This window comes from Nerophis ophidion, linkage group LG04 (genome assembly GCF_033978795.1).
Source record: "Nerophis ophidion isolate RoL-2023_Sa linkage group LG04, RoL_Noph_v1.0, whole genome shotgun sequence".
NCBI classification, from domain to species: domain Eukaryota; kingdom Metazoa; phylum Chordata; class Actinopteri; order Syngnathiformes; family Syngnathidae; genus Nerophis; species Nerophis ophidion.
This window is the reverse complement of record NC_084614.1, coordinates 48424503-48439051: the sequence shown is the minus strand read 5'-3', so window position 1 is coordinate 48439051 and position 14549 is coordinate 48424503. Positions and strand designations below refer to the sequence as shown.

The window sequence follows — 14549 nt, the reverse complement described above, 5'->3', positions numbered from 1 at the left end:
AAGACAACATATTTAATTTTCAAACCGATAAACTTTTTTTTTTTTGCAAGTAATCATTAACTCTAGACTTTGATGCCAGCAACACGTGACAAAGAAGTTGGGAAAGGTGGCAATAAATACTGATAAAGTTGAATAATGCTCATCAAACACTTATTTGGAACATCCCACAGGTGTGCAGGCTAATTGGGAACATGTGGGTGCCATGATTGGGTCTAAAAACAGCTTCCCAAAAAATGCTCAGTCTTTCACAGGAAAGGATGGGGCAAGGTACACCCGTCCGTTTACAACTGCGTGCGCAAATAGTCAAGAACAACGTTTCTCAAAGTGCAATTGCAAGAAATTAGGGATTTCAACATTTACGGTCCATAATATCATTAAAAGGTTCAGAGAATCTGGAGAAATCACTCCACTGTGCGGTGGCGAATTTCTCGACTCCAGAATTATGCAATTATTTGGTCAGCGATTGCATTTGGCAATTGGTCAGTTACTACAGCTTTATTTACGCATAGACAAATTTGCTTTAGAGCCTACCATATTTTTCAGAGTATAAGTCGCACCTGCCGAAAATACACAATAAAGAAGAAAAAAAAACCTATATAAGTCGCACTGGAGTATAAGTCGCATTTTTGGGGGAAATGTATTTGATAAAACCCAACACCAAGAATAGACATTTGAAAGCCAATTTAAAATAAATAAAGAATAGTGAACAACAGGCTGAATAAGTTTACGTTATATGACGCATAAATAACCAACTGAGAAGGTACCTGGTATGTTAATGTAATATATTATGGTAAGAGTCATTCAAATAACTATAACATATAGAACATGCTATACTTTTACCATAACAATCTGTCACTCCTAATTGCTAAATCCGATGATATCTTATACGTCTAGTCTCTTACGTGAATGAGCTAAATAATATTATTTGATATTTTACGGTAATGTGTTAATAATTTCACACATAAGTCGCTCTTGAGTATAAGTCGCACCTCTGGCCAAACAATGAAACAAAACTGCGACTCCTAGTCCGAAAAATACGGTATATCTTTCCTTGTAGCGACTTTATCACTAATCTCACCTGTTTACGTTGTTCACTTCTGTTAGACTTGTTAGACTACAGCTCCTGTCTGCCGCTCGGTGTGTCAAATATTTATTTACATCTCTGTTTTAAAAGTGCCTCTACCTATATAGCCTATGTGAACAAAGGTACTGTAGTGTGGTGGCTGGGTGGCAAAAAAAGTAGTTTTAAACTTAACAGCCACCGGCTTTCACCGCAGTGAGCAAGTAGAATAGAATACAATAGGATAGAAAGTACTTTATTGATCCCTAGGGGAAATTCAGCACCACAGTTCGCTCACAATAGACAATAATAATAATAAATAATATATCCATCCATCCATTTTCTACCGCTTATTCCCTTTCGGGGTCGCGGGGGGCGCTGGCGCCTATCTCAGCTACAATCGGGCGGAAGGCGGGGTACACCCTGGACAAGTCGCCACCTCATCGCAGGGCCAACACAGATAGACAGACAACATTCACACTCACATTCACACACTAGGGCCAATTTTAGTGTTATATATTATATATTATTATTATAAGCTCCATCTATCCCGCGTGACGATATAAGCAAAATTAATGAAAATTGCTTTGACATAGTAATGGCTTACTTATTAAACACCACGTAACCTTACTATCCACCCATCCATTTCCTACCGCTTGTCTCTTTTGGGGTAGCAAGGAGTCACTGGAGCCTGTCTTCGCTGCATTCGGGCGGAAGGCGATGTACACCCTGGACAAGTCGCCACCTCATCGCAGGGCCAACACAGATAGACAGACAACATTCACACTCACATTCACACACTAGGGCCAATTTAGTGTCAGGTGCATGTCTTTGGAGGTGGGAAGAAGCCGAAGTACCCGGAGGGAACCCATGCAGTCACGGAGGGAACATGCAAACTCCACACAGAAAGATCCCGAGCCCGGGATTGAACCCAGGACTACTCAGGACCTTCGTATTGTAAGGCAGATGCACTATCACCTCCTGCACCGTGCTGCCCATAACATAACTACTGACAACAAAAATAATTTGATTGCTCTCAACACTGGTTATCTAGCCGTGAAACACTGAGGCAACGTTAAGCAATTTGCACGTTTTTTTTGTTTTAAAGATATCAGTATTTGCAATATCAGTTTTGGTCCAAATCAGCCAGCCCTACTACTCATTAAACCCACACATTGGAAGTGTAAGGATGTTGCCGTACCATCTGCATTAAAACCAACAAAAGTAAGGACACGTTTTTGTTATTGAGTTGATATGTCAAGATATTACAGTTTCTCTTCTCACTCCCTGCAGAGAATTCACAGAAAGACGGCACAACCACAGTGATGTCATGAGAGTAGCGCATGTGTGTGTGCTCCTTTTAAGAATGGCAGTGTGTTGGGTGAGTGAGTAAGTGAGTGGAAGAGTGAGGAGAGCGTGCGGTAGCATGCAGCAGCATTAGAGTGGCGAATGTGTCTGGTTGTGTCCTACAGAAATAAAAATAAAGCGACAAAATTATCTCACACTGGTGAACTCGTCATTCTGACCCAAAAGCGGAGCTGAGAGTCCCATTGTCGGGTAAAGTGGAGGGTGTTACCCCCGACAAAAGCATCGGCTCTGCAGGGACCGTCACTCCTGTGCTCCTCGACTATGGTCTGGGAGATGAACAGCAAAAAAGGTTTAACACTTGGTAGTAGGGTTGTCCCGATACCTATATTTTGGTACCGGTACCAAAATGTATTTCGATACTTTTCGATTCTTTTCTAAATAGGGGGGACCACAAAAAAATTGCATTATTGGCTTTGTTTTAACCAAAAAAATACAATACATGAAACATATTTGTTTCTAATTGCAATCCAAGAACAATTTTGTCCTTAAATAAAATAGTGAACATACTAAACAATAGTGTTGTCCCGTTACCAAATTTTTGGTACTGGTACCAAAATTATTTCGATACTTCGGTACTTTTCTAAATAAAGGGGACCACAAAATATTGCACTATTGGCTTTATTTTAACAAAAATCCTTGTGTTACTTTAAACATGTTTCTTATTGCAAGTTTGTCCTTAAATAAAATAGTGAACATACAAGACAACTTATGTTTTTATTAGTAAGTAAGCAAACAAGACTCCTAATTTAGCTGCTGACATATGCCGTAATATAACGATCCTGTGCTGTCTCCCTGTAGTGTTTTTCTGATCTTGAATGGGATTGTACTGAAAATTTGAATTTCCCCTCGGGGTTTAATAAGCTACTTCTTTTTCTGATATTGTGTCATTTTCCATTCTATTATTTTGTCAAATTTGTAAAAAAATAATTTTTAATCTACTTGTTCATTTACTGTTAATATATGCTTAATTTCTCTTTTACATGTTCTATCTACACTCTATTAAGTGTAATAATCACTTATTCTTCTGTTGTTTTATAATATACATTAGTTCCAGGGTGTACCCCGCCTTCCGCCCGATTGTAGCTAAGATAGGCACCAGCGCCCCCCGCGACCCCAAAGGGAATAAGCAGTACAAAATGGATGGATGGATGGATGGATAGTTTTTGATGACACCACACATTTGGGTATTAGCTACAGGATCATACATTGGTCGTATTGGAAGTCCTCATGTGTCCACGGACATATTTCCTGAGTTCATAAACATAACATACATTTTTTTAAAACGAAAGATGTGATGCCAAAAAATATTGATGTAATCATAGTAGTATCGACTAGATACACTAATGTGCTTGGTATCACTACAGTGGATGTTAGATGCAGATCCACCCTTGTGAGAAGAGTGACTCTTTATTTTTGTTGGCCAAACTGTTGTGCTGGTAGGAGGCGTAGAAAAAAAAAGCTAGTTTATTTGACTTTATCTTCTTTAGCCAAACTGCTTTGTGTTTTATTTTAATATCAAAAAGTAACCACCAGTTTTTTTTTTTCTTACATTACTTGTGTTTTTTTATGTCACAAAAGTATTACTTCAAAAAACATTCCTATGACACAGCATTTTGTTGTTTTATTGTGTATAGTTAATTCCTACATGACATATTACTGCTCAAACTCTTAATGGATCTGTCCTGATACAGCATCTACATGTACATATAAATGTACATAAATAAATATTTTACATAAAACTCCCTCTATCAAATTTTGAAAAATTGAGATAAAGGCATCATGTAATGACAAAAAGCTGACAAGTTGATATTAAGAAGTAAAAAAAATAATATGTGTCTTTATATATATGGATGTTTATCTACAGTCTTTTTATTAGACATTACAAATGACATGACAGTATTACGTTTACACCCCATCACTGCTTTACCTAACGATCAGTAATCATGATTTCAATATTGATAACTACAATCTTAATTATTACTTTGGCCATAATTGGCAGTCCTACATCTCATATATGAACTCCTATATGGACAAAAAGTGAAGTTACGTCTAAATTGCCAGCAGGTACCATCTTTCAGCATTTTTACACACACACACACACACACACACACACACACACATATATATATATATATACATATATATATATATATATATATATACATATATATATATATATATATATATATACATATATATATATATATATTTTTCCATTTCGGATCGTCGTACAGTGCTCAACAAATGTCAATTTGGAGCGGAATTTGTTGAGCACTGTACGACGATCCGAAATGGAAAAGTTCAGCATCGACTACTCCACGAAGAACATTCCCATACCCGCGCAGAAGGACTACAAGCAAAGACTCATAGAAAAGACGGAACACTTCCTAAGAAGGATGCGGTGGAAAGCACACTTTTTCCTCCACCCTGAAACAAAAGGAACGCAAAAGGAAACTTACGGATTCAAATCTACCAAGAACCCACCCCAGTCAAGGAATTAAAGGACTTTGAGAACGACATGCTCAAAATGATACAATCAGTCAAATTTAAGCCAGCCCGCAACCCATTCCTCACCAAGCTGAAAAATGACACGGAGCGCATCAAGAAAGTAAGCAACCTCATCATAGCCGCCGATAAAACCACAAACTTCTACAGAATGGACATACCAGAACATAACTCTTTACTGGACAAAAGCATCACCAAATCATACAAAAAAGCGCAACCCAACACTTTACAGAACATCCACCTGGAAAACAAGCGGATCGCAACCGAACTGGACATTGAGGACAGGGTGGACGCCACAGCCAACAAAGAAGCCTTCATCACACTGAAGGACCACAAACCCAACTTCGCAAATAACCCAACATGCCGACTAATAAACCCAACTAAATCCGAAATAGGAAAAATCAGCAAAATAATCCTGGACAGAATCAACGCAAAAATCAAGGACAAAACACCACTCAACCAATGGAGAAATACAGCAGCAGTAATCAAATGGTTCAACAACATCCAAGACAAACAACAACACAACTTTATCTCCTTCGACATCGAAGAATTTTACCCTTCCATCACGCAAGACCTACTGACCCAAGCACTAAACTTCGCCTCGGACTACGACTCGATCACAGGCAACGAAAGAAACATCATCATCCACGCAAAGAACTCCATACTCATCCACAACAGTACACCATGGCAAAAAAAGAACAATTCAACATTTGACGTTACTATGGGGAGTTTTGACGGAGCAGAAACGTGCGAACTCGTTGGGAGTTTCCTCCTCTCCCAGCTTGCTAGCCTCAACCTGAACCTTGGTATTTACCGTGATGATGGACTGGCAGTGTGCCGCGCCTCGCCAAGGAGCAGCGAGAACACCAAGAAGCGCATATGCCAAATCTTCAAAGAAAACGGCCTACGGATCACGATTGAAGCCAACAAGCAAACCGTCAACTTCCTCGACGTCACTTTCAACCTGAGAAATAACAGCTACCAACCATTCACGAAACCCAACACAACACTCCAATACGTGCACCACGACAGCAACCACCCACCCACCACCACGAAAAGAATACCTACCGGAATTAATAAAAGGCTATCGATGCTGTCATCCAGCAAAGCTGAATTCGACCAAGCAACCCCCCCGTACCAGAAAGCACTTGATGAAAGCGGATACAACTTCACCCTCACCTATGAACCCACCCCAGGAAACCAACCAAAAAAGAGCAGAAAACGAAACAACATCATCTGGTACAATCCGCCATTCAGCAAAGACGTCTCAACCAACATCGGCCGCAAGTTCCTCACTCTGATCGACAAACACTTCCCCAAAGGCAACACCCTAAGAAAAATATTCAACAAGAACAACATTAAATTGAGCTACAGCTGTATGAATAACATGCAACAAATCATTTCAAACCACAACAAAGCAATTGCAAAAGGACTGCCTACCCCCAGACTAAACGACTCTGAAACCAATAATGAATGTAACTGTCGCAAGAAACCTGATTGCCCTCTCAACGGAAGGTGCTTACAGACATCAGTCGTTTACCAAGCAAAGGTAATACGCAAGGACATTAACACATCCGACACGTACGTAGGATTAACCGAAGGAGCGTTCAAAACAAGATGGAATAATCACAACGCCTCCTTTAGAAACCAGACTTTGCAGAATTCTACCGAACTCAGCAAACACATTTGGAACCTCAAAGACAATAATGTTGAATATTCAATAACATGGCAAATTCTTGCATCCAGCACACCTTACAACAGTGGTAATAAAAGATGCAACTTATGCTTAAAAGAGAAACTGTTTATTATATATCATCCAGAGCTATCATCCCTCAACAAGCGCAGTGAAATCATTTCAACATGCCGCCACAGGCGGAAACACCTCCTAGGTAACACATGAGCCAATCACCACACCCTACGCCTGCCTGTACCCACCCACTCTGTGCTCTATATAAACCATTGTATGTGAATGCTTCCATTAAAATCTCCTGATGATTGAGGGAACCCCTCATGAAACAGATCTGTAGAGATGAAGTAGTCTTGTGATTTTTTCCCACACCTACATATTGCGCTCTACCACGGTATCGAGCACTATTCTCCGGATAATCCAATCAAGACATATATATATATATATATATTAGGGCTGCGAATCTTTGGGTGTCCCACGATTCGATTCAATATCGGTTCTTGGGGTCACGATTGGATTCAAAATCGACCTAAAGAAGAACAAAAACACTTCACACACACAGTTGCTACACAGAGGTTGGAAGGCGCACACGGCATAAAGTTCGACGTTATTGTCGGTAGTAATGTCAAAATGAGGGTAGTTTACACAGGCTTGAACAAGAAATGCCTTAATTATTTTGAAATGCCTTTATCCTCAATTTTCTCTCCTTACTTTTGTTGAGTGTCAACTCTGATCAGGTGCACGACTAGTTGTAGCGTTGCTGGCAGGTGATTCACTTTTTGGTTTTTAAAGAAAAAACATAGGGTCACATTTTTATGATACGATCTGTTACATGTAGGAGAAACCCTGTACTGAATAATGATGCACTTTGATACGTTTTGTACATTAGAGACGCTAAAACTAATAAATTGTACCAGTATATGCTAAACTAGCCATGCTGGCTAACCTTCTGTCAGTTAGGAGACCAAGACTGAACAGGTTGTCAGCAATAAAACAAAAACATTGCCTTCTGCTAATTTTCATGGTCAATTACAAACCCTGTTTCCATATGAGTTGGGAAATTGTGTTAGATGGAAATATAAACGGAATACTAAGATTTGCAAATCCTTTTCAACCCATATTCAATTGAATGAACTACAAATACAAGATATTTGATGTTCGAACTCATAAACTATTTTTTTTTTCAAATAATAATTAACTTAGAATTTCATGGCTGCAACACAAGCCAAAGCAGTTGGGAAAGGGCATGTTCACCACTGTTACATCACCTTTTCTTTTAACAACACTCAATAAACGTTTGGGAACTGAGGCAACTACTTGTAAAGCTTTGAAAGTGGAATTCTTTCCCATTCTTGTTTTATGTGGAGCTTCAGTCGTTCAACACTCCGGGGTCTCCGCTGTTGTATTTTACGCTTTATAATGCGCCACACATTTTCGATGGGAGACAGGTCTGGACTGCAGGCGGGCCAGGAAAGTACCGCACTCTTTTTTTACAAAGCCACGCTGTTGTAACACGTGCTGAATGTGGCTTGGCATTGTCTTGCTGAAATAAGCAGGGGCGTCCATGAAAAAGACGGCGCTTAGATGGCAGCATATGTTGTTCCAAAACCTGTATGTGTAATGGACCCGAGTGGTAAAAATATTAAAATCTAATACAGTTGTTGCTTAAAACCAATAAAAATTGTCAATATACCTGTAAGTATTAAGAACCCAATGTAGTGAGAGCAGGTGTCCAAAATAAGGAAAGATGATTAACTGGTTCAGAATTTATTAAAATACAATTAAAAACACCAGTCACATTGTTGACACTAAAATACCAAATGTGAATAATGTAATGGGCGAGGTTACAGTCACAACAGGCGTTTGGGTAAGTATACCTGCTCCGCCCACTTCCACAGCGTCCTCCTGCAAGCAAAATAAAAGGGAGGCAGGCCACGGGGATAAAATCAACTAAAACCACGCAGGTGCTATCCGGGCTGACGTCACACTTACACGCAAGGGAGGGTTTCCCCTGCCTTTGCTGTAGTTCCGCGTCAACGTCTTGGGTACGCCCACTCTCCTCGCCAGTCTCCGGTCACTCGCGGGACCCACGTGTCCGTACTCGTCCCGCTCCGCCTCCTGGTCGCTCCGGGGGTCGCCGCAGGTCTCTGGGTCCAAATCGCCCCCCTGTCCACAGAACCACACAGCCAGGGTACGACAGACGAGCCCGCAAGCCCACAGCCAAAGGCAGTTGGGTGTCCCCACAGATCCACAACAGTACGGCACTTACTTGGGCGGCAGAGTTTCCTCTGCCCCTGCCTGTTGTGGACGTCTTGGGGTTCGTTCCGGTAGCCTGCGGGATCTACTGCGTTGTCCGGGGCTTCCTTCCCAGCCTGCGTGCGTCTACCCGGTCGCTCTCGGCCAAGCCGCAGATTCTTCCCCGTTCCGGCCAGAACCTGCCGAATCCTGCCGTCCCCTCTCCTCCAGGCAAAGTTTGCCGTTTTTCCTCTGTCGACCCTGCTCCAACCTCTTTCTTCCCTTTCCTGTCTCACTCCTTCTTCCTCCTCTTAAATGTGCAGTCCTAATGCTCCACAGGTGTGTCCAATTTCCCGTGCCGTTTGATTGGACACTCTGGTTGTTAGGGGCAACCAGCTAAAAGGGGCAATGTCTTAGTAAAAACATGCAATCAAAAATATAATCGAATTCTAAAATATACAAACATGCAAATACAACTATAATCAAATCCTAAAATATAAAAACATGCAATTTAAAATTCACAGCAATAGAACACTTTAAAACTTGCATGGCAATTAAACAAAAACAAAAAATAAAATCCCCTACTTGTGTCCCATCACATATGTACCTTTCAGCATTAATGGTGCCTTCACAGATGTGTAAGTTACCCATGCCTTGTGCACTAATGCACCCCCATACCATCACAGATGCTGGCTTTTGAACTTTGCGTCGATAAAAGTCTGGATGGTTCGCTTCCCCTTTGGTCCAGTTGACACGATGTCGAATATTTCCCCCCAAAAATTTGAAATGTGGACTCAGACCACAGAACACTTTTCCACTTTGCATCAGTCCATCTTAGATGATATCAGGCCCAGAGAAGCCGGCGGCGTTTTTGGTTGTTGTTGATAAATGGTTTTCGCTTTGCATAGTAGAGCTCTAACTTGCACTTGCAGATGTAGCGACGAACTGTATTTAGTGACAGTGGTAATCTGAAGTGTTCCTGAGCCCATGTGGTGATATCTTTTAGAAATTGATGTCGGTTTTTGATACAGTGCCGTCTGAGGGATTGAAGGTCACGGTCATTCAATGTTGGTGTCCAGATTCTCTGAACCTTTTGATCATATTATGGACCGTAGATGTTGAAATACCTAAATTTCTTGCAATTGCACTTTGAGAAAAGTTGTTCTTACACTGTCTTGCTCACGCAGTTGTGGACAAAGGGGTGTACCTCGCCCCATCCTTTCTTGTGAAAGATTGAGCATTTTTTAGGAAGCTGTTTTTATACCCAATCATGGCACCCACCTGTTCCCAATTAGCCTACAAACCTGTGGGATGTTCCAAATAAGTGTTTAATGAGCATTCCTCAACTTTATCAGTATTTATTGCCACCTTTCCCAACTTCTCTGTCACGTGTTGCTGGCATCAAATTCTAAAGTTAATGATTATTTGCAAAAAAAAAAAAGTTTTTGTGTGCTTCTGCTGGTTAACTGATGTGCAATTAAAATTATAACCTAACAATCTCTCACTTTCGTTCAGGCGGACTTGACTGGAATCAAATGGAAGAGGTTTGTGATGCAAGGTCCCGCCTCTGCACCAATCCTGTTCCCGGTGACGGAGGAGGACCCCATCCTTTGCAGCTTCAGCCGCTGCCTAAAGGCAGAGGTGCTAAGTGTATGGCGGCGCTGCCAGCGGCAAGGTCGGCGAGAGATTTGGCTCTTCTGGTGGGGGGAGGACCCGAACTTTGCTGATCTCATCCACCCTGAGCTTGCAGGTGAGGACTGCTAGTGCACACATATTTGATAACAATGATGCAATGCACTCTTAGTACGACGCTTCCTTAGTACATACTGGAACAAGTTGTTCCTGACATGAAAGTTAAGCTTTACAGGATTGAGTAGGGATCGGTACCAAAGGTACCTATTTTCAGAAGTTTTGTGTGTGTTCATGTGGTAATACACGTTGATTATTTTCGAATAAAATATTTGTTTAATGTAACAGTGCTGTCCAGTTGTTATATATTGTTTTGGTATATAGTAAACTATGCATGCAGTTGCATTTCCAAGACATTAGATAACAGTAGAGATGTAACAATATCCATCCATCTATCCATTTTCTACTGGGTGTCCCTTTCGGGGTCGCGGGAGGGCTGGAGTCTATGCCAGTTGCACTTGTGCGGAAGGCAGGGTACAGCCTAGTCAAGTCGCTACCTCATTGCAGGGCCAAAACAGACAACCATTCACTCCCACATTCACACATTAGGGCCAATATAGTGTTGCCAATCAGGCTATCCTTGTGTCTTTGGAAGTGGGAGGAAGCTGTAATACCCATAGAGAACCCACGCAGTCATTCATATTGCGGATATCATGATCAAAATGACCAGTGTTATTATTACTAATAAGGTAATGTTGAATGTTATCCATCCTTTCATTTTTCCGCCGCCTATCCGTGTCCGGTTCCTGGGGGCAGCAGTCCAAGCAGAGATGCCCAGACTTCCGTGTCCTCGGCCACCCCCTCTAGTTAAACAGGGAGGACACCGAGGCGTCAGTAGGCCAGCTGTGAGACATAGTCCCTCCAACGTGTCCTATGTCTGCCCCGAGGCCTCCCTCCTATGCCCGAAACACCTCAACAGGGAGGCGTCTAGTAGGCATCCGTAGTAGATGCCCTAGCCATCTCAGCGGGCTCCTCTCGACTTGAAGGAGCTGCGGGTCTACTCTGAGTCTCTCCTGGATGACCGAGCTCCTCGCCCTATCCTTGAGGGTGATCCCAGACATCCTGCGGAGGAATCTCATTTCTGCCGCTTGTATTCGCAACCTTGTCCTTTCGGTCATTACCCAGAACTTGTGATTATAGGTGAGGGTAGGAACGTAAACTGTCCGGTAAATCGAGAGCTTTGCCTTCTTGTTCAGCTCCTTTTTCACCACAACAGACTGAATCACTGCAAACGCTGCGTTAAAAAGAATTTGCAAATCATTGTATTCTGTTTTTATTTACTATTTACACAGCGTCCCAACTTCACTGGTTTTGGGTTATGTACATAGTATTAATAAATAGAGAGGGCTATAACATTGCCATGCAGCAATGTGAAGCCCATTAACCTTTAAAACATGTAATGTACAGAATATCAGAAGCATTCATTCATGTAGAAATATCACAGATTATGCCACCAAACAGCTTTGACATTCAAAGTAAGATCGTATCAATCCACATTTTGTGTCATTAATGCGTGAAACCGGTTTTTAAACATGGTGTAGCTCCTAAAACAGTAATACCAATTGGGTATTTCTACAAAATACAAAATCTGGCAAGACACCAACATACAGCAGACATTTTTTTTTATTGTCGCTTAAAGTGTGTTTGTCTTTTTTGTGTTAAGTTATTTTAAAGAGCATAATGTTTAAAACACATTTCGTTTAAGCAAATTAAATGTCCATTCAAAAACCTGAAAATTATCTGTCTTATTCATGATCAAAAAGTATATCAATCTGCGATTAATCACAATTAATTCTGAGTTATCAATCAATCAATCAAAGTTTATACACCCCTTGATCACAAGTGTCTCAAAGGGCTGCACAAGCCACAACTACATCCTTTGCTCAGAACCCACATCAGGACAAGAAAAAACTAAACCCAATGGGACACAATGAGAACCCTGGGAGGGAACCCTTCTAATGAGTTCAATTTTCCTATTAAAGAAATTCATAAAGTCATCTGCCGAGTGGGTGGAGCTACTGGGAGGAGTCCCCTGTTGGGTTAGTGATGTTACTGTACTGAACAAATATTCAGCATTGTTTTTATTGAGGTGGATAAGATTTGAGTAGTAATTAGCTTTATCTAAGGTAATCATGCTTTTTATAAGGTATTAAACTATCTCTCCATGCTTGATGGAAAAGCTCAAGTTTAGTCGCACGCCATTTGCGTTTCAGCTTTCTTCATAGTTTAAGAGCTTTAGTTTCTTCTGTGAACCAGGGGGTATGCCTTTTAGGGGCCTTTTTTAGCTTTAGGTGCTATACTTTCAATGGTGTCGCTCAGGGCGTCGTTAAAGGCCTACTGAAACCCAGTACTACCGACCACGCAGTCTGATAGTTTATATATCAATGATAAAATATTAACATTGCAACACATGCCAATACGGCCGGTTTGGTTTACTAAATTACAATTTTTAATTTCCTGCGGAGTTTCCTGTTGAAAACGTTGCAGAATGATGACACGTATGATGACGCATGTTTGTGACGTTATTGATTGGAAGGGACATTTTAGGCCGGCACCACACACAGCTAAAAGTCGTCTCTTTTCATCGCATTATTCCACAGTATTTTGGACATCTGTGTTGCTGAATATTTTGCAATTTGTTCAATTAATAAAGGAGGAGTCAAAGTAGTAAGATGGAAGTGGGAAGCTTTTAGCCTTTAGCCACACAAACACACGGTGTTTCCTTGTTTAAAATTCCCGGAGGTGAAGCTTTACTATGGATCAGAGCGGTCAAGCGAACATGGATCCCGACTACATGTCGACCGGCAGTTTTCGGTGAGAAAATTGTGGAAATAAGTCCCCTCTTACCGGAGATCAGCAGAGCTTCTGTCGTGCTGCAGCTGCCGTGACTTCCCTCAGAGACTCTGGCGTCAATACACCCGTGGACACACCCCTCCGACTATCAGGTACTATTTAACTCACTAAAGCACTAGCAACATAATAGAAAGATAAGGGATTTCCCAGAATTATCCTAGTAAATGTGTCTAAAAACATCTGAATCCCTCCCAATGCAATCGCCTTTTTTTCCTTTTTTTTTCTAGTCCGTCACTCTAAATTTGCTTATCCACGAATCTTTTATCCTCGCTCAAATTAATGGGGAAATTGTTGCTTTCTCGGTCTGAATAGCTGTTGCTGCTGGAGGCTCACATTATAAACAATGTGAGGATGTGAGGAGCCCTACAACCAGTGACGTCACGCGCACATCGTCTGCTACTTCCGGTAAAGGCAGGGCTTTTTATTAGCGACCAAAAGTTGCGAACTTTATCATCGATGTTCTTTAATAAATCCTTTCAGCAAAAATATGGAAGTATCGCGAAATGATCAAGTATGACACATAGAATGGACCTGCTATCCCCGTTTAAATAAGAAAATCTCACTTCAGTAGGCCTTTAAAGTTGTTAGTGAGGTTATTGATAGAGTCCACATAATTTGAGAATGGTGCCATTACCGAAGGCAGTAGGCCAGCAAGAGTCATAGGTGTGACAGCATTAATGTTGCGGCTGCTAAAGCAGTGGTTATTATTAGCTTGTTGACAGTGAGTCAGAACTTCGAATTTTATAAGGTGATGATCGAACATTACTTTAGTGTACAGGGGTATCGTAACTTTGGAGGTGGTGACATCCCGGACAAGCACTAGATCTATGCTAATACCGTTGCGATGCGTGGGTTGAATCCCTCATTATAATTATCCCCCATAATAATTATAATTAACTATGAACTATGAACAATGTGATATCACAATTTTATATATGTATATATATATATATATATATATATATATATATATATATATATATATATATATATATATATATATATATATATATATATATATATACACACACACACGCACACTCATATATATATATATATACAGTCGTGGTCAAAATTTTACATACACTTGTGAAGGACATAATGTCATGACTGTCTTGAGTTACCAATAATTTCTACAACTCTTATTTTTTT

At 40.8% G+C, this 14549-nt stretch overlaps 1 protein-coding gene across 1 annotated transcript in view; it reads left to right on the top strand.

The window, feature by feature from the left end:
• The window catches only part of med13a (mediator complex subunit 13a), a 207813-nt gene that overhangs the window by 20502 nt on the left and 172762 nt on the right, over window positions 1-14549 (top strand). Inside the window, exon 2 of the mRNA XM_061898202.1 lies at window positions 10371-10605. Coding sequence (XP_061754186.1) covers window positions 10371-10605 — 235 coding nt within the window. The remainder of the gene's footprint in view (window positions 1-10370; window positions 10606-14549) is intronic.